The sequence below is a fragment of the Rhinatrema bivittatum genome, chromosome 4, assembly GCF_901001135.1.
Source record: "Rhinatrema bivittatum chromosome 4, aRhiBiv1.1, whole genome shotgun sequence".
Lineage (NCBI taxonomy): Eukaryota > Metazoa > Chordata > Amphibia > Gymnophiona > Rhinatrematidae > Rhinatrema > Rhinatrema bivittatum.
In genome coordinates, this window is record NC_042618.1 from 461648912 (window position 1) to 461674993 (window position 26082).

At 45.8% G+C, this 26082-nt stretch overlaps 1 protein-coding gene across 4 annotated transcripts in view; it reads left to right on the forward strand.

The window, feature by feature from the left end:
* Positions 1 to 25072, forward strand: part of E2F7 (E2F transcription factor 7) — a 77285-nt gene extending 52213 nt beyond the window's left edge. For all 4 annotated transcript variants that reach the window (XM_029597139.1, XM_029597140.1, XM_029597138.1 and 1 more), the window contains 3 exons: positions 218 to 488; positions 8170 to 8579; positions 21362 to 25072. In XM_029597139.1, the coding sequence (XP_029452999.1) occupies positions 218 to 488; positions 8170 to 8579; positions 21362 to 21535 (855 nt within the window). In that variant the 3' untranslated portion in view covers positions 21536 to 25072. The remainder of the gene's footprint in view (positions 1 to 217; positions 489 to 8169; positions 8580 to 21361) is intronic.
* Positions 25073 to 26082: the final 1010 nt, after the last annotated feature.

Sequence of the window (26082 nt, forward strand, 5' to 3'; positions counted from 1 at the left end):
GGCACTATGCAGGAAAGTATGCGCAGCCTTGCACAGAGCAAAACTCTGTCAGCCAAGTGAAGCTCCACCTTGGCTGTCCTGGAAGACATCCTAGACAGCATGGCTATCTCATCCTATCTGCGGAAAACACCGTTTACAGTAAGCAAACTTGCTTTTTCAAGGTTTTCACATGGATCACTGGATCCATGGTCTTAAACTGAGTTCTCTTCCTTTTTAGAAATCCTTTGAAGTAACAGATGGGAAGTCTCTCCAGAACAGCAGGTGCACCACCTTGCTGCCTCAGAAACCTCATTTCCTTGAGTCTGGTAGTCATAGTCTTATGTCAGCCATGGAGAAAGATGCAGTAGAGTCTGTGGGAACTGAGGAGCAGCAAAATGTATCTAGAAATGGGGATTTTTGTGAATCCTTAGAGTACAAAGAACATCGTGTTCCAGAAAATGTGACACAAGCCTTGATGCCGCAGTACTTGTATGTGCCATCTGCTGCAGGTAAGTCCCTAGTTAATCACTGGATATATAAGTACTGTTTTAGAACTGATTTAATTATGAGTACTATAGTTTATTTTTCCCCCTTGCCTTTTTTTAAAACATGTTACTCTTTTTATTCAATTCTAATTCAGTAACGACCAATTTTATACGAGCCAAAACAATGAAACTATTAACTTCTTATTTCAAGTAGGTATTGTACAATTTTCCAGTATTTTTTAACTATCACCTTCTCCCTCACTCTACCATACTCTTCCCCAGCAAAAATGCAAAATGAAAGACACAAAGAGTCTATGGCACTTCATAAATTAGCTCTGTCTGAAACTTACTCCAGTCTTGAAATGACATTCACACAGATTGAAAGGTTGTGCCTTTTATATAATGCATTTAAATGCTTTATATGGAGCACGTTCCAAAAATTGTCTGCAGAGAGGAACTACTTGTTGCATTTTCATTCCTCTGATAAAATGCAGTTTCACATTTAGCTTCTATTAGATGTTGCCTTACTTAATCAGTTTTTATCTGATATAGAAAGACAAAAAAAAATCTTTGGGTCCCATGGGACAGGAGTGAGCGAACTTGGGGGGCGGGTCCTCCCATCGGGGGCTTGAACAATCCTGAAGGGGTAGCTCAATCAAGGTAATAAAAAAAAAAAAAAAAAATGGCTATGCTGTTTCTGTGCTGTGAAAGCACTGCATGCTCAGGAAGGAGGGAACTGCCAGAGCACAGTGACCTCATTGTAAGCATGCAATGGTTGGCCAGGGAAAGGAGCCGCTTACTCTGTGGCAGAGCTGGACATTGGCGCAACCTCTGCAGCATTCCATGGACAAGGAAGGCTTTCCATGCTCTGGCCTCAGACTTAGGGTTCCTGATGCTGCCAGGTCCCTATCCAGGAAGAAAGATCACAGCTGTTGCCTGCTGTAGGAAAAGAAGGGGGTAAATAGGGGAGGAAAATAAAGGCAAAATGTGTGTGGTCTGTGTCCCTGTGTCTGGGCGTGGTGTGTTTGGATGTGTTCTCTGTACCTCTCTGTGTCTGCGTTCTGTGTAAGGGTGCAGTATCTATCTTTCTGTCTAGGTGTGGTATGTCTCTGTACCTGTCTGTGTGTTTGGTGTCTGTCTTGGTATGGAGTAACTATCTTTGTCTGAGGGGGCTCTGTTTTGGTCTGGATATAAGATTTCTCACAGGACAAGCAGGATGGTAGTCCTCGCATATGGGTGACATCACAGGATGGAGCCCAATCACGGAACACTTCTGTCAAAGTTTCCAGAACTTTGACTGGCTCCTTCTGAGCATGGCACTAACCCTGCAGCCAGCAGGGGTCCCCCTTCAGTCTTTTTTCCACGCAGCAGTAGCCACACGGTTAAGGAGCTCTGTAGAGATTCCTGACAGGAATTTTCCTCACGGAATTACTAAAATGTTTCATACCCCACAGGGGTCCCTCCTTCAACTTTTTCAAGCCACGGTACTCCAGTAAGTTGTTTTGTTTTTTTTTTTTTTAATCCGTTTTCCGTCTATTACCTTCGAGTTTGGCCCTCACGGCCTACTGGCCGTCGACCGTACCGCGGCTCAATTTTTTCATGGCCATGGCGTTGGGGTTCCGCTGGTGCCCAGACTGTAATCTCACCATGTCATTACAGACCCTCACAAAGTCTGTGTAATGTGTCTCGGATGTGAGCACGATGTCCTAACCTGCACCAAATGTGCCCTAATGACACCAAAAGGTCGCAAGGCTAGAATGGAGAAGAAGAACTTCTCTTCCATGCTCAAACCCCGACGCCGTCCATTGCATAGACGTCTTCAGAACCGGCACCGTCATCTTCGCGCCAGCATCGACCTCCAGCCGGTGACCGTCTGGCATCGACAACTTCTCTGCCTTTAACACCCTCTACTCCCCCTCAGGATCGTGGGGATCATAGAGAGAAACATCACCACCGACATCGGAAGTCTCAGACCATCGAGGGAGCGAAATCATCATCCTCGCCGCAGTCGAAGAAACCCTGTCCAGAAAAGGCACCGACCTTTTCGGCGACCGGGTCACCGAGGCAACCCTCACCCAGACGGGTATCGGGAGCTGCGACTCCGCCTTTAACGGTGGTCCCTCCGGCTATGCCTCTGCCTCCTTCTTCTGTTACGCAGCCGGGGCTGCTTGCTCCAGGTCTCCGAGAAGAACTGGACCGGATGGTTCAGGAGGCCATCGAAAAGGCGGTGCATCGATTCCAGGTTCCTCAGACACAGATACCAATTGCGGAACTGACCACCGACCCGATTCCAGCAGCGTTGGCACTGCTGCTCTCGAGAATGGAAGCACTCATAGCCGCTTTTCCACCGATGGCTCCTGTGCCCTACCCGCTTGCTTTATCATCGGGAGGAGAAACACCATTCCGCATCCCTCCATCGGGAGTTCTGCCGATGCCTCAGCCATCTGTGTAGATACGTCCGGCCCCACCGAGCCATCCATCGATGCCCTCTATGCCTGCGCCTCAGACGCCTTCATCGGTGCCTCCAGTTATTCCTTAGAGTCCTTCAGAGCCTAGACCAGGACCGTCGGGGATCCCACCGCCCTATCCTCCTCTAGCCCCTAGAGAGGAGCAGGTGATACCTGGACTGATGATTCTTCACCAGACACCGATGACTTGCCTTCACCTACTGAAAGTAGAAAGTGTTCTCCTCCAGAGGACCTTTCCTTTAACCTTTATAAATTTTGTGAAGGAGATGTCTGAATTGGTTCCCTTCTAATTACAGATGGAACAGGACGATAGGCATCAAATGATGGAGTTGCTACAATTCCTGGATGCTCCCAAGGAAATAACCTCCATCCCTATCCACCTGGTTCTTCTGGATCTCCTCAAAAAGAACTGGGAACATCCTGGCTCTGTTGCTCCAGTCCACAGGAAATCTGACACTGCCTATCTTGTTCAGTCAGCTCCAGGATTTCACAAACCTCAATTGGATCACCAATCTGTGGTTGTAGAATCTGCCCAGAAAAGAGCAAGGAGATCAAAGCCTCACACTTCCTTTCCCTCAGGCAAGGAACAGAAATTTCTAGATGCCATTGGTCGCCGTGTCTTCCAGGGATCAATGCTCTTCTCCAGAATTGCCACTTATCAGCTCTATATGACCCAATATAATAGGGTCTTATTTAAGCAGATACAGGACTTGATAGACTCCCTGCCTCAGCAATTTCAAGATCAACTCCAAACCCTGGTGTAGGAGATAATCTGTTTGGCGAGCAGATTCAACAAACAGTGGCGGAACTCAAGGACCAGCATGAGACCCTAAGACAGCTCTCTCTGATGCCTCCTGAGTACTCTTCAAAACAGCCCTTCCGGAAGGACTCCAAGAAGTCATTCTTCCGCCCGAAGAAATCCTACCCACCACCAACTAGAACCAGTTCTCCGAGACTGTTTCAAAAAGCCCAGTCTCGTCAGACAACTAAAACAAAAGCCGCAAGCAGCTCCTCAACCAGGTCCTGCTTCCGGTTTTTGACTCCTGCATAGAGAGAGAAGCAGCCAGTTCCCATTGCCCCACATACCAGTGGGAGGTCGATTGTGCCATTTCAACAACATGTGGCCCTCTATCACCTCAGACCAGTGGGTCCTGGCGATAATTGCTCAGGGTTATCATCTGAACTTTCTCTCCATTCCATCGGACTCCCCACCTCTACCGACGTGGAGAACATACGATCACTCCATCCTTCTGGAACAGGAGGTCTCCCTCCTCCTCCTCCAGTCCAAGGCAATGGAACCAGTGCCCTATTCTCGGTACTTTCTAATCCCCAAATAATCGGGGGGGGGTGTTCGTCCAATACTGGACCTACGTGCCCTTATCAAGTACCTCCGAGAGAAGTTCAAAATGGTAACCTTGGGCTCTCTTTTTCCTCTTCTACAAAGAGGAGACTGGCTCTGCTCTCTAGACCTCCAGGACGCATACACTCATATCTCGATAATTCCATCCCATCGCAAATACCTGAGATTTTTAGTAGGCCCCAAGCACTATCAGTACCGAGTGCTTCCATTTGGCCTTGCGTCTGCACCACGAGTCTTCACAAAATGCCTAGTCGTAGTTGCAGCCTTCCTCAGGACTCATGGTGTTCACGTCTACCCCATCTAGATGATTGGTTAATCAGGGCTCCCACTCAGCAAGCTGCTCTGTCATCCCTACATCTTACCTTACACACTCTAATTTCACTAGGATTTCTAGTCAACTACAACAAATCCTACTTAGTCCCATCTCAAACCTTATCGTTCATTGGGGCAGACTTGGACATCTTGCAGGCAAAGGCTTTTCTGCCTTGACAGTGAGCTCTCACTCGCGTGTCTCTTGCACACCAGCTGCAGTCTCAGCATTCCACGACTGCACACCAATTTCTCATTCTCCTGGGACATATGGCATCCTCAGTTCAGGTCACCCCAATGGCCCGCTTGGCCATGAGTCATGCAGTGGAATCTAAGGACTCAATCCATTCAGCCCCTGTCTACCATTGCCCACGTAACCGACTCACTCATTCAGTCTCTCGCCTGCTGGAGAAATCAGGTCAAACTCCTCCAAGGCTTACCCTTCCAGGCTCCAGACCCTCAAATAACTCTCACCACCGATGCTTCCAACCTCGGCTGGGGAGCCCACGTGGCCGATCTGCAGACACAAGGATCTTGGTCTCCAGAGGAAGCCAAACACCAAATAAGTTTCCTGGAGCTTCGAGCAATCAGATATGCTCTCAGGATATTTCAGGATCGTGCCTCCAATCAAGTCATCCTGATCCAGATGGACAACCAGGTGGCCATGTGGTACATCAACAAACAGGGAGGGACGGGCTCCTACCTTCTGTGTCAGGAAGCTGCACCAATATGGGCGGAGGCCCTCTCCCACTCGATGTACCTCAGGGCCACTTACTTGCTGGGAGTGGACAACGTGTTGTCAGACAAACTGAGTTGCACCTTTCAACCGCACGAGTGGTCTCTCAACCCCTCAGTAGCGAACTCTATTTTCCAACAATGGGGTTATCCTCAAATAGACCTCTTTGTGTCACCTCAAAATCGCAAATTAGACAACTTCTGCTCTCTCATTCGCAGCCAACAGTATCAGCCAAGAGACTCGTTCTCCCTATCATGGGCAACCGGTCTCCTATATGCATTCCCTCCACTTCCACATCTCTCGAAGACTCTCGTGAAGTTACGTCGGGACAAGGGAACCATGATCCTGATAGCACCACACTGGCCACGCCAAGTGTGGTTTCCAATACTTCAGGATCTCTCCATTCGCAGGCACATTCCCTTGGGAAAGGACCCGCTTCTAATCACTGAAAACGACGGGTGCCTACGCCACCCCAACCTTCAAGCCTTGTCCCTGACGGCATGGATGTTGAAAAGTTAATCATTCAGCCAGTTTCCCGTGTCCTGATTGCTTCACGGAAGCCTTCCACGAGAAAATCTTATTCTTACAAATGGACCAGATTTACATCATGGTGCTCTTCTCAGTCCCTTGTCACCTTTACCTGTCCAATCACGAAGTTTCTGGACTATCTCTGGCACTTGTCAAAGTCAGGTCTAAAAACTTCCTCCATCAGGAGCATGTCAGTACGGTAGCCGCCTTCCATAAAGGTGTCGGGGATGTTCCCATAGCAGTGCAACCCATTGTAACACACTTCTTGAAGGGCTTGCTTCACCTCAAGCCTCCTTTGCGTCCTCCGGCCCCTTCTTGGGACCTTAACCTAGTTTTGGGTCGGCTCATGAAACCACCATTAGAGTCTCTTCAATCCTGTGACCTTCGATATCTCACATGGAAAGTGATTTTCCTTTTGGCAATCACTTCCGCTCTCAGAGTTAGTGAATTGCAGGCTCTAGTTACCTATCCGCCTTATACTAAACTTCTTCAGGACTGCGCAGTACTCTGCACTCACCCTAAATTCTTGCCTAAGGTAGCTTCGGAGTTTCATCTCAATTAATCCATTATACTTCCTACCTTTTTTCCCAGGCCCCATTCCAATCCAGGAGAGCAGGCTTTGCATACCCTTGACTGCAAACGGGCTCTAGCGTTCTACCTAGACCGTACAGCTGCCCACAGGAAAAGCACTCAATTGTTTATCTCTTTCCATTCCATCAAATTGGAGCAGCCTGTGGGTAAGCAGACTCTCTCCTCCTGGTTGGCAGACTCCATATCCTTTTGCTATCAACAAGAGGGCATTCCACTTCAAGACCATGTTAAAGCATTCTCTGTGAGGGCCATAGCGATTTCAGTAGCACACCTATGATCGGTGCCGCTTCCTGACATTTACAGGGCTGCCATCTGGAGTTCTCTCCATACTTTTACAGCCCATTATTGCTTAGACAAAGCCGGAAGACAGATTCCATCTTTGGCCAGTCTGTCTTGCGCAACCTATTTACAACGTGATGTACCAACACCCTTCCGCCTGCCCGGTGGGGTTCAGGATGCCCTCGGCCTAATTTCATCCCAGGCCTAGTGCCTTGCACGCCTGCGTACATTTGGTGCATGCTCGGACATCCTCAGCTCGATACTCACCCATATGTGAGGACTACCATCCTGCTTGTCCTGTGAGAAAGCAAATGTTGCTTACCTGCGGTGTTGGGTTCGTAACGTTTTTCTTATTTTATTTTCGGCACTACCTGTAGCTTTTTAACAAGACTGAAGGGGGACCCTTCTGGCTGCAGGGTTAGTGCCATGCTGGGCATGCCCAGTAGGGGCCAGTCAAAGTTCTGGAAACTTTGACATAAGTGTTCTGTGATTGGGCTCCATCCTGTGATGTCCTGTGAGAACACCTGTTACAGGTAAGCAACATTTGCTATCTGTTTCTCTATGTCTGAGTATTGGGTATCTGCCTCTCTGTATACATGTGTATATGTGTGAACTTAGCTCTTTTAGCAACTTGAAGAGAAACAAAATGGGGGCTTTGAGCCATTGCCTGGCAGTGCCTAGTGAATACCTTTCATGATTGTATGTGTATATCTAATTGCCAAATGGAAGTGGGTCATGGCTCAACGTTTGCTCACCCCTGCCATGGGAGAATAACTTTAATTCTCACAAATGAGAGCCTGATCCCTTCTCCAATAAGGCAATCGCAGAACATTCCCACCAAATATAGAACATGCAACTCGCATTCTTACACATACACTAACACCTATTATAGGTTTGAGGATTCATTCTACTCCTGTCTGAGGCACCAAATACCACCTGAAGTACACAACTATTAGCATGTTTCTCTTCCAACTGGGCTTTCATTTGAAAGGGATAATAGAAGCACAAAAAAATAAAAATTTCTAGGATTCAGTTTAAAAACTTTTGTTTTCAAGACTCATGCCACCTTCGAAAGGGCTTCTACAGGAAATAAACACATCATACTGTGGATTTAATTTCACATCTCGCTTCCACCAGCAACATGTAAAACACTGCTGGTGTGAGGAGTGAATTCCACAGGAGCATATCCTTTTTGCCTCATTTTAGTGCTGTCCTGTTTTTGTGTTTTGTTTTTTTTTGTTTTTTTGTAATTTAAAAGGAGACTTTGAGGAGGGTGTGCTGGAAGTGGCACAGACAAGGTGGGGTGAGGGAGTTTCCTAAACAGTTACATTTTATAAACTGAAAGGAAAGAATTTAATTAACAAAAATATTGCAGGAACCTTAGTTAAAGATGATTGATAAATATATATTTTTTTAACTATCTCTCTTTCTTAGGCTTGAATAGTTTTAATGTTCTGCTGTCAGCAAATCAGGCCCCTGGTGCCGTTGGTGTCTCTTCCAATCAGTTGGCTTCGCTCAACGTTCCTTGCGTGGTGATGCCGTCCACGTCGCTGGCGCAGGTTCCTGTTCTTTGCTCCCCAGCAGTCTCTGTTCCTGCGGGCTCTGTTCCAAACACCGGATCCCTGAACTACAGCCTGCCCAACCTAGGACCAGCAACACACCTCCTCATAGGCGCTGCAGCAATGGTGACTCCACAGGCCCTGGAGGTGTCCCCAGCATATCCACAGCAGTCCTGGTCTCCAGTACGCTCAAACTCTGCGCTGGGAAGGTCTTGTGGCTCTGTTAAACCAGATTCTCCAATATGCTCCCAAGGGCAGCCCATCACAGTCTTGAAGTTACAGCAGGTAAATTCTAGTTTTTTCAAGTAAGACTAAATTCATTCCCACAGAATACTGGGGTATGACGACTATGAAAGTACTGGAAGTCCATTAGGAGAAGTGAACACTCATTGAACTACTGCACAGAGGCACTTCCCTGTATGTACCAGGATCCGTCCAGACTGCTGGATTATGCCTCCCTTCCAGCAGATGGGGTTCAGAGAAAAGCTGAAAAGCACCCCTTAGATAACCTGGTGTGTCACCTGCGATCCTTCAGTATTTCTCTGACTCCAGCAGATGAGAGGATGGCATAACCTGCGGTCCTGATCCTTGGCAATTCGTGATTAAGTTCTAGAAAGGTTTTGCATTTTGAATAAACCTTAAGCCTTTGACTAGATCAACATACAGTAAGTAAAAAAAAGAAAAAAAGATTTTAAAACAGGAGCAAACAGAAACGGGGGAAAGTGTGCTGAGCACTTCCTAAGGGCAGGCAAGGTTGGGTAGTGCCCTACGGTCTTCGTACCCAGAGAATTGTTCCTTAACCTGGTGAGTTGGGGGGGGATTTACCAGTGGGCCGGTCCCTCTCCCCCCTCCTATACAGGTCCAGAGACTACATTCCTCTGGTGGGTGCTACTGCCTGTAAAGTGATCACAGGGACGGTAATTCCCCTGCTTGGTGGTTGAGTTTTAAAATATACTTTTTTTTTTTTTTTTTAAATTACAATCTAACCTTTTAGTCAGCCCTAGCCTGCCGATAACTCCCGGGCCTCCGGAAGGGGTGTATTTCTCCACCCAGCTGACTTTACTTCTTTCACGCGTTTTTTCGATGCCGCTTGGGTCGAGTTGTGAGACTTGTGGGGAGCCGGCTCTCCCACGAAGGCCTCTACTTCCGCTGTATTCCCTGGTGTTGAGGGGCCTTTGCAGCGGCCGATTTCGGGGCAAAAACCTTCTCTGCCACAATCGCACAGCTTGGGAGGCAGTCGGGCAGCTCTGAGGCAGAGGCCTGCCCTATCCCTGCTCGGCGCAAGAACGACGGCCATCTTGCCTGATTCGGGTCCCGATGCTCAGGACTGCTTTCCCCACCTTCGCCGAGCCCTCATTGGCCCCGCATTTTGCAACCTGACTTAGCTCCTCCCGTGGCTTTGCCTCCGGGGGGGGGGGGGGGGGGGGGGGGCTTTTAAAGCGACAACACCCATTTTCTTTGCAGTTTGTATTACTGCTCCACAAAGCATATTTAGAAGCTGAGGCTGACTGGGAAACGCAATCTCCTCCTCCGGCTAAGGTTTTTAAGCCGCTGAGGGCCAGGGGAGTGCTGGAACGCGGCTTCCCCGTCCAGTTCCTGACGAGGGGCTCCCAATGCCCTCCACGCCTCCGGATCCCGTGCTAAAGGTCCCCCTCCTCAGTGGATATGAGCGATGATGTAGATAGTGCCGCTCCGGTGGAGGGAGATGATCCGCAGGTGCTCCGGTTGTTCTGCAAGGAGGAACTAGATCCTTTAATTCCACTTATGCTACAGGAACTGGTTATTCTGCTTCCGCAGCCAGTGGCGGATTCTTCCTCTGGGGATACGGTTTTATCGGACCTAAGAGCTCCCCCTCAAACTTCCTTTTCATCCGAAACCTTTCCAGATTATGTTCGAGAATGGGTTGCACCTGAAGCGTCTTTACGGGTTAGCAGAGCTATGGTAAAGCTTTACCTGCTGCCAGGTGAGTCCTTGGATCTTCTCAAAATTCCTAAGGTGGACTCGGCTGTCGTAGCCATAGCTAAGTGCACAATGATTCCGGTGCGGAAGGGGTAGCTCTCAAGGATCTCCAGGATAGAAAGCTGGAAGTTCTCCTCAAGCGGATATTTGAAGTATCAGTGCTTGCAGTAAGGGTCGCTGACTGTAGCAGCCTTATGAAGAGAGCTACTCTCCTCTGGGCTCAGCAATTGCTCACAACTCAGGCGCTTCCTCCAGGGGAGGCTGAACAGGCGGACTGCATGGAATCAGCGGTTGCCTATACGGCTGATGCGTTGTTCGATCTTCTCCGTACCTCTGCACGTACCATGTCTTTGGCGGTTTCAGCAAGAAGGCTTCTGTGGCTCCGTAACTGGTCGGCTGATGTTCTAAGTCTCAGCTGGGATCTTTTCCTTTCAAGGGAAAGCTGTTGTTTGGAGACGAGCTGGAACAACTTATTAAAACCTGAGGGGACAACAAGGTTTACAAGCTCCCTGAAGACAAGCCCAGGCAGTCTCGCCTCTTCGGCGCGTTCCGAGGTTGTTTTCAGGGTCAGCGCAGTTTCCATACAGGTAGGGGCTCCTCGGCAAACATCGGCAAGGTCTCAGGCCTGGGCACATTCCTTTGTGGTAGGCAGCCTCAGCATGACAGAACCTCTCACGGTTTCACCTCCAACAAAGCTCCCCAATGAAGGTGTGCCGGCCCATTCCTCCGTTCCAGAGATCGGGGGGCGACTCTCCCTGTTTCGTGAGGAATAGGTCAAGGTCACATCGGGCCAGTGGGTTCTCGATATTATAAATCGCGGTTACGCTTTGGATTTTGCTTGCCCGCTTCGGGATCTGTTTCTAGTGTCTCATTGCGGGTCTCGGGCAAAACAGGTGATTCTTCACACTCTGTCTCGGTTAAAGACCCTGGGAGCGATTGTCTCGGTGCCACCGGCCGAGCGTCGGACCGGTCGATACTCCATTTACTTCGTAGTCCCCAAGAAGGAGGGCTCATTCCGACCCATATTGGATTTTAAAAAAAAGGTCAACAAAGCGTTGCAAGACCCTCTGTTTCAGATGGAGACGTTGAGATCCATTATTGCGGCAATCCACAAAGGCGAGTTTTTGGTTTCTTTGGATCTTACGGAAGCTTACCTTCACATAGGAATCCGCAAACACCATCAGAGGTTCCTGCGGTTCATGGTCTTGGGAGAACATTACCAGTTTCGCACCCTACCATTCGGGCTGGCGACGGTTCCACGAGTCTTCACCAAGGTGATGGTGGTAGTGGCAGTGTGCCTTCGGCGAGAAGGAATATTAGTTCATCCCTATCTGGATGACTGGCTCATCGAGCAAAATCGGAGGATGGCGGTTCAGTCGGTTTTGCACTGTCTGCATTCGCTAGGCTGGGTAGTCAATTACGCCAAGAGCCATCCCGTCTCAGGTGCTGGAATTTCTGGGAGCACATTTTGACACATCTATGGGCAAGGTTTCCCTGCCTCAGGTGAGGATGGCCAAGCTAATGTCCCAGGTTCGGCGTCTGTTGGCCCTTCCTTTACCCAAGGTGTGGGACTATTCACAAGTTCTTGGTTCTATGGCATCTACTCTGGAGTTGGTTCCTTGGGCCTTTGCTCATATGAGACCTTTGCAGAGGGCTTTGCTTTCCCGTTGGGACCCCAAGTCGGAGGAGTTCCACTTGCCTTTGCCACTGCTAGAACCGGCCAGGGCCAGCCTAGATTGGTGGTTGTCCCCAGATCACTTGCTTCAGGGCATGGACCTGGAAAGTCCTCAGTGGGTAATCGTGATGACGGATGCCAGCCTCTCCAGTTGGGGGGCAGTCTGTCAGTCGCGATCAGCACAAGGTCAGTGGTCAGCTCAGGAGGCCAAGAAGTCCATAAATCGATTGGAAACCAGGGCAGTTCACCTAGCGCTGCGCTGTTTTCTTCCGCTTGTCCGTCACCGGGCTGTACGAATCCTATCCGACATTTCGACCACCGTGGCTTACATAAACCGTCAAGAGGGTACAAAGAGTCAGCCAGTGGCAGACAAGTTGATGGCCTGGACGGAACGCAATCTGGCCCGCTTAGCAGCATCTCATATAGCCGGAGTGGACAACGTTCAGGCAGACTTTCTCAGTCGCCATCAATTAGATCCCGACGAATGGGAACTGTGTGAGGAGGCGATGCGGCTTGTGACGCGCCGATGGGGAGTGTCCCCCCCCCCCCGGCTGGACTTAATGGCGACTCGGCTGAACAGGAAAGCGGCTCGTTTCTTCAGTCGCAGAAGGGGGCACGGGTCGGAAGGGGTGGATGCCTTGGTCCTTCCGTGAAGGATCGCAGGTGGCACACCAGGTTATCTAGGGGGTGCTTTTCAGCTTTTCTCTGACTCCATCTGCTGGAAGGGAGGCATAACCCAGCAGTCTGGAATGATCCTTGGTACTACAGGAATGAAACTTAGCAGGTGAGAACCAATTTTCCTTTGTTGCCTATCCTAGAGGGAAGCCTTTATTCTTGGTATGAAAAATTACTTCTGACGCTTTTCTATCCTAGACATGAGAGCACCAAGCCTCAGAGCAAGTGTACTGACTGCCTTCAGGGGTTACCAGTGCCCTAGTTTTACATAGTTTCCTTTAAGATGAGGACGCCTTAGTTTTCAAAGCTATTTACTCGTATAAAAAGCCCCATTCTCCACCACTTCAGATAAAAGAATACCCACTGTTCAGAGTGCAGGTAGTGGCAGGAGGAATATGGGGGAGTAATGACATGCATGGGACTTTCATTTTGATAGCTGAAGACACATTCATCATATTTGCATCTGTTTCAAAGTAGGCAGAATTAAAAGCAGCCCCACTCAGCAACTGGTCCAGTTTTCAAATGGATTTCCACTTTGCCCATGGGGTTTGTAGGCCCATTTTCTGTCTCAAAATTGTGCCCTAAGAGGATAACTTTCAAAACTGCTCACGTGCACCCATTTATGCGTGTATATGGGTGCCCACAAAGTTGCTACTGTGTTTGATAACCTGCGCAGACACTATTTGCACAGGTTATAAAATGGGATAAACACTGAGGATCCCTAGGGGGTTAGAGGTTGGAAGTAAAGAAAAGGGTGCATGGGTGCTTCAGTTGATAAGCCAGCTGAATTAACCTTGCTTTCTGGATGTTGTTATCCAGTGCACCATGTGGAGCTCTTTCTCCAAGAATACAAAGCTTTGTTCTGCTGCATATCAATGGCAGTTCCTCTGTGATTGTGTGCTCTGGTACTCATCGGTTCTATTTTTTCCACGCTTCGCACAGATATGTAGATTCTCCTCTCCATCTTTGTCTCCTTGGAGAATCTTACTTTTAACATTTTTTCGCACAAACACCCAAACAGCATTTTTCAGTGCTACAATGTCTTAAGAAGCCCAGATTTAAGTACTGCCAGTGCAGGCATATTATGACTGTCATGCTACGACTGCAGGCACATGTCTCCTAGAGCGCAGTGCCAGAGGGCCCATAAAGATCACAGCTTTGTGGGAGAAGGATGGAGATTCTTCAGCTTTGGGGAGTTACACTCTATCTCTGCGACATTCTACTCGTTCTTCTCCAACTCTGGAAAAACACCACTAGGATCCACTCAGAACAGCAGCATCCATGGAACTGTTAACAGGTGCATCAAAGCACAAGGCAAAACATCCAGACCATCCATAAGGCTACCCCCTTTCTAGGGTGAGTGAGGCCTCGGGGACCCGGGCCATGACAGCACCAAAAACTCCCAATCAAGTGCCCTCCAGGTTGATTGAGCCGCAGTGTACAACTCATTCTGTGCTGGTTCAGGGAGCATCATTAACTACGACTCACCTTGATATGCTGATGCCAGGAATGCATCAGTCACACGACACAAAACATGTAAAGGGGGGCCACAATTCTTCAACACATGACTAGAGAGCAGTGACACATTGCAGGGACGCAAAGAGGCGGCTGTGTGTCTCCGTCACATGGCCGTACCAACACAACATAGAGCCATGATGCAAATATGCTTCATCACGATGCTCCAAGGGCCCCGAACGCTGTTTCTAAGGCCCAGAGGCACATGGCATGGGATAAGGATCCTTTGCATGCCTTGGTTCCCAAAGCAAAAACAACTTGCAGCTGTGCTTAAGACACCCCCATGAATCGGACTCAGAATTGGGCCAACACATCCTGAAGCAAAGAAGAGAGGAAGATGGGCCCACAACTCCACCTAACCTTTTTAGGGAGTTGGACCCCATCCTGGACACCCTTTCTAGTCGACCCTGGTCATTGCCATCGAGGCATTATTCTGTAAGTTCTGCTTCATCTTAGAGTGGCCAATGAGTTTACTCAGATCTCTTGACACAGTCTCATTGGAGGCAGGAATTGTCCATTCTACAAGAGGACCGTTCTCCAAGGGACAAATGCCCTGCACTGAAAGCAGTAACATTCACTCCTCAAAAACCAAATTCAGATATTACGTTAGTGGCTTGCCGCCCATTCAATAGCTGCAGGCACTCGCAGGTGAATTCTCTTCCGACTAGAGCGGAACTGGATATAGTCCCTCCATTATCTATCTCCAGGATCTCGATCCAGCCAGGCCTTGCAACAGATTTATTTCATCAGGAACCTGTTTTCCTCCATGCATTCTCGGGTTCCACCACCTTGTTTACCAGAGTACAGGGCTGGAGATGGACACCAGGAAGATTGAGGGAGTTCCTATTGGCCAGAACCTTTTCCACAGCCCTATGAGACATATATCTTCTCAGCCGGATCTGGCAGAAGAGCTTGGTCGTCCTGCTTTTCTACCTTCAAACCATCAGGGAGACCTTTCCCAGGCTCATTCTCTACCCACCTCTATGGGCATCCCTTCTGACCCTCCAGAACACTCATCTCTTCCAGAGGATCTCATGTATTCCAGATTTGTGGAGAAACTGGGTACAATATTGACGATAGAAGTCCAGAAGATACCAGACCCCCGGGCAGAAGTGATTAGATTTCTGAAGAGCCTGGTCATACCAGTGGATCCCACAGTGCTGCATTGCATGCGGTCCTGGACTCAGTGCTGACGATATCTTGGGAGTCCCTATTTTCTAATCCTCCACTGTCAAGGAAATTGAACCGAAAGTTTAGACTTCAGAAGTCTCCAGCTTATGGTGGTATTCGTTTGCCTCATGTATCCAAGGTGATGGAGTCTGCAATGGAAAGAGGAAAGAATTCGAGGCTTCATTCTAATGCTCCTCCAGGTTTAGATCACAAGCTCTTGGATGACTTTGGGAAGAAAGTCTTCCCAAGCGCATGTTGACCTAAGGATACATCACCACATCTATATGGTGCAATATTTGTTTGAGTGTCTCCAGCAACTGAAACCCTTCATCCTGTTGGAAACAGGACAGCAAGTATCGCTGCAGCCTCTCCATGACCTAAAGGAAAATCTGAGACACCTGCTTCAAACCATACCTTGGCAGCATCCATTGCGGCTCATCACATGGCATGGCTGCGAGTCAGTATCCGAGAGGACATGCATGAAAAGCTAGCAGACTTACTGTGCTTAGGCGACAACTTGTGCGGAGACAAGCTCAGGGGAAACAGTCTCCCAAATTAAAGAGCTGAATATCGCAGTACAGTTCTTGTCAACATCTTCGGAGACCCAGAGAGTATCTAAACTATTCTACCCCCAATACCGAAAGACTTACTATCAGCAGAAGTCTTATAAGCAATTTCCACCTTACCAAAGGTAGACATATCAACAGCCATGAGTCCAGTTCTAATCAGCAAGACCACAGGCAGCAGAAGCAGGCATAGGCGTCTACCTCCAAATTGCAATAATCTTTTTGAGCAAGGAACATCCATGGCCCCACCATCTGGTTGGGGGCAGACTTCTACATTATTATTCGGCGTGGGAGCAGATAACATCGGACAAGTGGGTACTCGATATTGTTCAGCAGGGTATCATCTGGATTTCAAAACTTATACCATTCTCCCCCCATCACACCGCTCCCCCGGGTGTTCCCTCTCAAACAGTCCTCTTGAGACTAGAGATACAGAAGTTGTTGGAACAAAAAGCCATTCAAGTGGTACTGGACGAACATATCAGCACCGGCTACTATTACCAATACTTCTCATTCCAAAGCTTTCAGGGGGAATTCGTCCCATCCTTGACCTCTGATCCCTAATGAAGAACCTTCAGAAGGAGAAATTCGAGATGACTTCGCTCATGTCCATTTTGCCTTTTATTCAACCCAATGATTGGATGTGTTCTCTGGATCTGAAGAATGCGTTTACTCACATCCTAATCCACTGGTCCTGTTGGCAGTACCTCTGCTTCCAGATGGACTCCAAACACTTTCAATACAGGGTGCTTCCTTTTGGCCTGTTGTCTGCTCCCAGAGTCTTTGCAAAATGTCTTGCTGTGGCTCACCTACATCAAGAAGGAATACAAGTCATCTCTCCCAACCCGTCAGGACTGCAGAAAGTCCTGCAAAGGACTATTGATGCCTGGAATCTTTAGGCTTTCTAATCAATTACGAGATGTCTATACTCAAACCATTTCAGATATTACAGTGTATAGGAGCCAAGATAGATTCCATTTGTTTGAAGGCTTTCTTGCCAGAGGACAGGGCTCAGAAGATTATCATCTGGGTTTCTAGTTGCTTCGCATGATTACGATAACAGTACATTAAATACCGATGATACTACATCATATGGCAGTGGCCATTCATGTAGTTTCTCATACTCTCTTCCATATGCGTTGGTTACAGTGGGGCTTGAAGAGCCAATGGTTGCAAATTTTTCAGCCCCTGACCCACCAGGCTGTCAATCACAAGATCCATGAAGGTAGACACAGCATGATGGCTAAAACTGGGAGTTTGGGCTGAATGAGCTCCCCTCCAAAAGCTTCTGCAATAGCTGATCCTCCCCACAGATGCTTCAACTCAAGGTGGGGAGCCCATCTCCTCCATTTCAAAATGCAGGGTCAGTGGTCATCTCGAACTCACCAGATCAGCCTATTGGAACTGAGCCATCAGCAACGCTCTAATCACATTCTACCATTTATTGCAGAACAGATCTGAAATGATTCACACAGACTATCAGGTTGCTATGTTCTACATAAACAAGCAAGGAGGGCCCAGTTCATGGATAATTTGCAGGAAAGCCGTTCTAATATGGGAATGGGCCATCCCCCACTTGATCTCTCTCCAGGCAGCTTACTTTCCAGGGCTAGCAAATGTGGTGGACTGGCTACGCAGAGTTTTGGGATTTTTTGGGGTTTTTTTCAATCACACAAATGGTCCCATGATCAGGCAGTGGCTGACAATCTCTTCTTTAACTGGGGACTACCACGGAACAAATTCTATTCTAACCGGTCCAGACAAGCGCAGGATGCTTTCCTTCTGTCATGGACGGAAGGCCTATTGTAAGCTTTTCCTCTTATCCCTCGAAGTGCATTCAAGACAGGGCTCAGATGATACTCATAGCTCCAGCATGGCCAAGACAACCTTGGCATACCTATCTCATACAGTACTCAACTCAACCTCCGAGACCTCTAGGACACAGTCCAGACCTCTTAACTCAAGAAGGGGAATGGTTTCTTCACCCTTTCCATTCATCACTTCACCTCTAACGGTATGGACTTGAACCTGAGATTCTAGAGGGGTTGGGCCTTCCTCTGCCTGTTCCAAACATCGTTATCTCAGTAAGGAAGCCATCGACAGCCCTTAATTGGATAAGTGGAAATGCTACATGAGGTGGTGTACTTTTCATTCACTTAACCCGTCTTTACTGAAGGAGTTATTCACCTACTTGCATCACCTTTTACAATCAGGCCTAGCAACTTCATCAGTCAGAGTTCATTTAAGCACCATTGCAGCCCACCATAAGATTCTGGATCTTCCATCTCGGCTCACCCTCTCATCTCTCGTTTCATGAAAGGACTTCAACTGCATCCTCCACTTTGAAAGCTGCCATTTCCATGGGACATTAACGTGGTCTTGGCTCTTAGGAAGGATCCCTTTAAGCCTCTGGAGTCCTGTTAAAGTACCTAACATGGAAGGTCTTATTTCTGATTACGGTCACCTCGACAAGGTGGGTAAGTGATCTGCAAGCCTTGGTTCATTTCTCACCGTATTTGCAATTTTTCCATAACAAGCTAATTCTTCAAACTCACCTGAAATTTCCACCTAAGGTAGTATCTGCCTTTCACCTCAATCAAGCCATCACGCTTCCAATATTCTTCGCAAAACCACATAAAAATGAAAGGAAACAGCATCTACATGCTTTGGACTGTAAGCGAGCATTGGCTTACTATAAACAAAGGGCACAGGACCACGGACACTCCTCACAGCTGTTCGTCTCTTATAATCCAAATACATTAGGAGCAGCAATGAGCAAGAGAACGTTGTCCAGCTGGATCACCTACTGTATTCAGCACGGCTATAACTCTGCGCTGCTTCTGTTGGCCAGCTCAGTTAAGGCACACTCAGTATGCTACCGCCTCTTCAATTGCACATCTGCACAATGTTCCAATCAAAGACGTTTGCAGAGCGGCCACTTGATCCTCAATACATACCTTTACCGCTCATTATTGCCTCAACCAGCTTTCAACCTCTGACAGTGTAGTAAATCAAGCAGTCTTAAATAATGTAGTCAGCAAGGCAGGACTATCCACTGAGGGAGGGGGGGGGGAGTCGTGTGTGTTTTTAAAAAAAAAAAAGGAAGTCCCTTCTATACCATGTAATAAAGGACAACCCTCAGCTTGGGACTTTCCAGACAGCATGGCTAATTCAGTCTGTTTATCCACAGAAAAAAGCAAAATTGTTTACCATAAATGCTGTTTTCCATAGATAAGCAGGATGAATTAGCTATGCGAACTGGACAGCCCCTTTTTTCCTTTCATGAGACGACACTTGCCTTTTATGCTTTAATTACAAACTGAGTAGCAGCACGCACAATCATGTGGGAACCACCATGCGTAAACAGAAGAGCAAAGCTCTGTATTCTTGGAGAGAGGTCTGCATGGTCACCATCAGATGATGTTACCCAGACTGCATGGCTAGCTCATCTTGCTATCTACGGAAAGCACTGTTTATGGTAAGCAAACTTGCTTTAACCTGCATGGAGCAGTAGTTACTACTCTTAATCAGAAGGCATGGGGATTACTACCATTAACTGATTAGCCTTGATGCTTTTGATGCAACTGCAACATCACTCTTCACTTCGGCAGGAAGGAAAAAGGGGAATTGGATACAGACAGTCAACATTGGGCCCCCGACACGAGCCGAAATACTGATATGCAGACATCAGGGAAAAAAGTACAGGACTGCTTGTATGGCCAAATCCAAAAGCAAAGCATGTTCAAGCTACAATGACTGATTTATAAATTTTAGTACCCTTAACATAAGGCATGGGGGTAGCCTGCACAGAGCAGTGGTTGCTGGGCAGATTGGATGGACCCTTTCATCTTTTTCTGCCGTCATTATTATGTTATATATGCGCGCACAAATGCTGATATATTCAGCTAAGTAGCAGCCCTTAATTGGATAAGTTGGAAAAGCGCTACTTGGATGGACAAGTAGTGCTTTTCAGACACATTCAGCTAAATAGCACTTGCTACTACTTATCTGGCTCTATTCCACTTTATCCGGTTAAATGCTGCTACTTATCTGATGTGCAAATTTGTCTAAGTAGCAACAAAGTTGCTATTTAGTCAGATAAGAGTGTGCAAATGATATATTCATGTATTTGTACTTCAAATTTTAAAAGGATATGCGAGTAGATTTCACTCTTGTTAATTAGATGCTTTTTACAGCCCCTCCTCTCCCCCCACCCTAAGTCAGCCTTTGCATACACAAGATGGGTTTTCATAATGTGCGAGGCAATAAAATAACCAGTTTTACCAATTAGTCTACCAGTTCGCCCAGTCCATCTGCAGTTCATGAAGATCCTCCTGGCTCATCAGCCTGAAGTCCTTCCCCCATATCACCCGGTTGCCCTGACCAGTTGCTTTTTCATTTTCAAGATGTTTAGTCATGTACACCTGATACTGAGCAGCAGTGAATATATGCAAGTAAAATACTTGTGCGCATCACTTTGGCAGGTTGCAAAATAGCAACATATGCACACAAATGTTCACCTCCCTTCCCTGGCCCACCCCTTTTTTATACATGCAAATTTACTCATGGACCCCGATTTATACATGTTTAAAATTGTGTAAATGTGTTTGCATGCTGTTTTGTGCATGCAAGTGCTAATTTGTGTGTTCAACATTTTCAAAAATCACTTTTCTTAATGTAAACATTTTAGAGCAGTGCTAGCCAAAATGGCCAACTCGTCAACCTGCCTGTATTCTTGATTTTTTTTCTCCCACCTCCACACCATAGCTTTTTTTCTTAAGCTTTTTAGAGTAATGGGTGTTTCTCTTCCTATGGCCACACCAGGTGTGTATCACCTTCTCTGAGCCTGTGAGTGGTGGCATTCTGTACATATTAGTTCACAATCACAGTAATATCCCAATGAATTTAACGCTTTTACCATTATAAATCAAAGTGGAAGGAACTTTCTAAAATGTAAGCACTAGCAGCAAGTAGGAACTGAAAGAGTGTGCTAACTACACAAATGTACCATTTAAAAATAAACACAATAATATTTAATTTTTATTTGCTGTCCTGTCTTTGGGTAAGAGTTTGAGGAACTAGCAATGCCCATACACTGGTAACAGTCTGAAAATCATTAAGGAAGTCTTAACCTGGCACTCACTCATGACATCAGCAGATTGGTTCTTGGTGATGGCAGAAAAGAGATGCTTCCTGGTGCAGTAGCCACAGAATACCTCGGTCAAAGGTGACACTATCCAGCTAGAGGGATTAGGGTTGTTTAAATGTCAGCTGATTAAACAGTATATAAAGTCTTATCCTTTAGTCTATTGAGCATTAATAATTATCACTGGGATCCTTTTTCTTGGCATGCTGCTTGGTTTCATAGGCTGGGCTGCTATTGGCTAGCTCGAGTAGTATGTAGGAAATGTGGCGGCATGTCAGAATATGTTGCTTTCCACAGCTGCAGGGGGCTCTTTGCATAAATATTTACTTATTGCCTCTTATTTTTTTTCTTTTTCAAATAGTCACCTACCCCTCAAACGCCGAAGAACCCTTGCCCAGCACCTCGTGAAACCTTTTTTAAAACTCCTGGCAGTCTCTGTGGTCCTGTCACTTGGAGGAAAAGTGAAGGGATTCACAACAGAAACACCAGCTCTGCCCAGAGAAGACTGGAAATTCCCAGCGGTGCCATGGACTGAAAGCAGTGTGAACCGAAATTCCCATTTCATCCTTATTTTCATTTTCAAATGATCATTGTTAAGTGATGATTTAAACTATTGTCACTTTTCCATACACTGCTTCTGATAACTTCCCCCTCCACCTCCACCCAAGCATTGTCAGGATCATTTAAAATAATGGTAAATTAGTCATATGCTTAATACCTGTTAGGTAATGCAACTGTTGGAGACTTTTAATTTTGTAGTTTACTGTTTTAAAAATGACCTAGTACTCCTTACAGTTTCTAAGCAGGCTACAAGGTGACTGGTGGCTTGAATAAAGTAACTAGTTTAGCACTTAACTAGGTCAAGCCTTCTGTACTTTTCCGAGCTGAGTAAATCTGGCACAGTGATGGTGCAAGTGCCAACACAACTTTCCATGCTGCAGCTGAATTGGGTCCTGACTCCAGTAAATGTAGTGTGTTCATTTCTACCCAAGCTCTGTGCTTTTAGAGACCTTCTTTCAGATTGTTCTCTCCCACCTTGGGCTTGCCAGGTGGATGATGGCTTGATGTTTAATGTAGCACTGTTACACTATGAAGAAAGGACTGCCTCACAAAGAAAAACATCTTGTTAGTCTACTAGAATTTGGGTACAAGAGTTTGTGTGTGTGTTTACATATACAAACTCTTGCACACAAGTTCTGCTAGACTATAACTGTTCTCAGGACAATTACTTGAATGTTGGTCAGCCGTGCTATAGTGTATCTTGCACACATTTTCAAGAGCCTGTGACTTATAAAACATAAGTATGCAGAAGGACGAAACTTTTTTTAAATTTCTGTAACTTTTGTTAATGTACCAATATTTGTTTATGCATTAATTCTAGGTTACGTAACATGCAGTCCAGCAATTTGGAAATGTAAACGAAAAAAGCTTTTAAGTTCATGTTTGAGTACATGAAATCCTGTAGTAGGTACTACCCAAGAAAGAGCCTGGTTGTGAACATATCTCAGAGCTGCTAGATACTAAGTTTACCTCCCCCTCAAATGGGTGTTCTTCCTAACTTTACTGCCGGTTGGAAGCTCCATTTACGTTCATTGTGAGCTACTTCCTATGTCTTTCTCCCTGCCGCCAGGAATCGGTTGTCATGTGGGGAGGTGCTCTGCTGCAAGTTCAAATTTTTATCATTAAACAGCCTGTTTTGGGCAAGTTAAAATCTCCCTTCAGATATGTTAAAATGCATGGGACCAATGTATGAACAGAGCTTCCCTTTCATTTCTGACATTGTTTACAGGAAGCTGCTTGGCATTTGGACAGGTATGGTTGGAAGCTTGATAACGAGACATCTTTCCCAGTAGTATCACAAGCATGATAAAAAATTTAGCATAAGTGACAGTGTATAAAACCTTTCGGGTTTTATATCTTGGGTAAACCAAAAAAAATAGCATGGATAACATTTGTTTTAATGCCTGGCAATAGAGGTATTGACTGCAAACCAGTCTAGTTTTCCAGATATCCCTAATGAATATACATGAGTTTTATGCACTCCCTCCTATTGTGTGCATATTCATTGCGGATATCCTGAAAAGCAGGCTAGCTAGGGGGGTGCTCCAAGATTAGTCAGACCCAGTAGAACAGGGCCTGATTTACAAAGTTTTCTCCATAGATACAGTGGTAAATCAGGTCCTGAGTCAGTATTTGATGCAGCTCATCTGATCTGAGAGTACATATAAATACAGGTGCATGTGCTTGAAAGCAGGACAGAGGAACTTCCGAGTTTGTGTATGCTGCTAAGTATTTGTGTAGGGGTCTTGTTTTTATTTTCTTTCCCTAATTTCTTATGAGAAGAGCTATAGGAATACAATAGAACATGCCTTTTGGATGGTGTCCCTAACATGAAATCACACGGGAAACAATAGCTTTCTTGGCTTTTATTTTGTTCTTTGTTTTTGAAAGGAAATGTAGTATGGGGGGAGTAGCTGTGGAAATATAAATGAATTCAGGATGTAACCTTCGTGGATATAAAATAATACAAACATTTCAAACCTGCAGTGATAATTTTACAGTCTGAGCAAGCCATGCTGCAGAATCTCAGTATGTCAACATTAAGAGGATTTTGCAGTCTGTTGAACAGCTAGATGGCAGCTTTTGGTATGTGGAGAACCTTGAAAGGTTTCTGAAATTTGTATTGAAAGAAGTTGAGCACACTTGCATATTCTCTGAAGATTGCCAGGTTAATGTTGAGAGAACATGTTTGCACAGAAAAATGGCTGAATTAGCAGGCCTAAAACTCATGATCAGATGCCTGATTGCCAAGGCTTCAACTCCTGTTACCACCCAGACACTTTCCTCTCTTCAGACATTCAACCCTCACAAACTTGGGCATTAAAGCTCGTAAACAACTTTCTGGGTAAATTTGGGACTTTTGAAGGTTTTATTAGAAATCCATTATAGGTAGTTGCTATATCTATATGGGTTTAAAAGCTATTTATAGTCTTGGGTTGTGTTTGGTTTTTTTTTGCAAAAATTAAATCCACAAGACTGGGTTTCATTCTGAGGTTTTTGTTCAAATGTCTGGATGGCTGTACCCAATTGTTCATCCAGTGGGAACTGTTTGATCTGCAGACATCAATCTCATGTTTTAGCTCTGACCAAAAGTAGTGAAATGCTATACGTGTCCCTTCTGCAGGGTTCTTTGGCATGTAATAGTTCTTGCAGTAACACAGGTCAGAATGTGTTAAGATAGACTTGGTCTGGTCTCATGGCTGAGGGAAAGCACTTTGAGCTAATTACATCTGTCTGTTTATATAATGTGAACAGTAATTGTTGGATAACGAGAAGATGGGGAAACACTGTAAAACCACATCTCTTGTGTTCTACTAAACACTACAATTTTTAAAGATTGTAATACTGTGACCGTTCTAACTCTTAAGTTTATATTATTCTTTATACTTTGGGAGAGCAGATTTGCCACTTAATTGTCAGAAGCCACCTGTAACCTTTGTATCCTCATTCTGCTCCTTGTGATAACATGAGAGAATCCAGCCAAATAAGTATGATCTGTTGATAGTATCTTGTTTATCGGGGTTTTTTTCTCTGGATGGAAGACAGATGTAGTTGGGGGAACACAATGGCACTCTAATCTCTATATGTATAAAAAAAAAATTCTCCTGGAAGGAAAATGGAATTTTGGGTTTTGCACTGAGGAAAGTGCATAAGATGTTCTGGATTTCTGAAACTTTATGTTCTGGTACAAGTGTTGAGGACACAGAATTTACATACTTGAATCTACCTAAGTTTACATTTTTCTCAATGTCCTCTTTAAGAAGATGGTGCTATTCCTCTATTTAAAAAGCTGTATTTTTATGTAAAGCTGCTTATTGTTGTATCATTGCACTGCTAGTTTTTATATAGGTATTTTTATTGCTGCTTTATAACTTTTTTTTGTATACTGTTTTAGATATATATGACTTTTCTATGCGGCTATTTGTAGCTATCTGCATATAATTACAAGTTTGGGTTTTTTTGTCTTTAGGAAAAAATGAATTAAAGTAGCAATAAAAAAACTCAACTTGGAAAACCATTGAATTGGATTGTTTTTGTTTCCTTTAGTTTTACTATTTGTGTGTAACACATCGTTGCTGACCTTTTTTATAATCTGTTATGTTGTTGCTATAGTTCAGATAGGTTTAGTATTGCCCCACCATCACCCCCCTCCTTTTCTGCAAAGCTCTCTTATTCATATACAGTGGCTTGTATTTGATCCCCTAAAAAAGCAGATTTGTGTGGATTACAAATGACACTTACACAGATTATTCCAGACAGTATGTTTGTTGCAAACCAGTATGCTCTTACAGTAAATTTTCAAAGACACAATTCTTTATTTCTCACAGGACAAGTAGGATGGTAGTCCTCACATATGGGTGACATCACAGGATGGAGCCCAATCACGGAACACTTTTGTCAGTTTCTAGAACTTTGACTGGCACCTACTGGGCATGCCCAGCATGGCACTAAACCTGCAGCCAGCAGGTGTCCCTCTTCAGTCTTCTTTTTTCCGCGCAGCAGTAGCCACACGGTTAAGGAATTTTCCTCACGGAATTACTACAACTTTTCTTACCCCACAGGGGTCCCCCCTTCAATTTTTTCAAGCTGTGGTATTCTGGTAAGTTTTCTACCCATTTTTGGTCGATTCCCGTTGAGTTTGGCCCTCGCGGCCTACAGGCCGTCAACCATACCGCGGCTCAAATTTTTCATGGCCATGGCGTTGGGGTTCTGTCAGTGCCCGGACTACAATCACACCATGTCCATAAGACCCTCAGTTAGTTCAAAAGCAGCCCCTTCCTCCTCAGCCTGGGTTTGTAAGGCGGGGCAGTAATTGGATTAAGTTGCCAGAGCCTCATGTGCATTGGGAACTGAATTCACTTTGGAGCTGGGATCTCAAACGAACCAGAACCTTTCCTGCTAAAGTTAAGTCCATTTTGGTTGTTATCTGTTGTTATCTGTGCTTAGAAGTAGGGCATTATATCTGCCAAAACTTGTGCACTGTCTTTTTAAAAAAAAAAAAAAAGGCACAACTGAAATAGA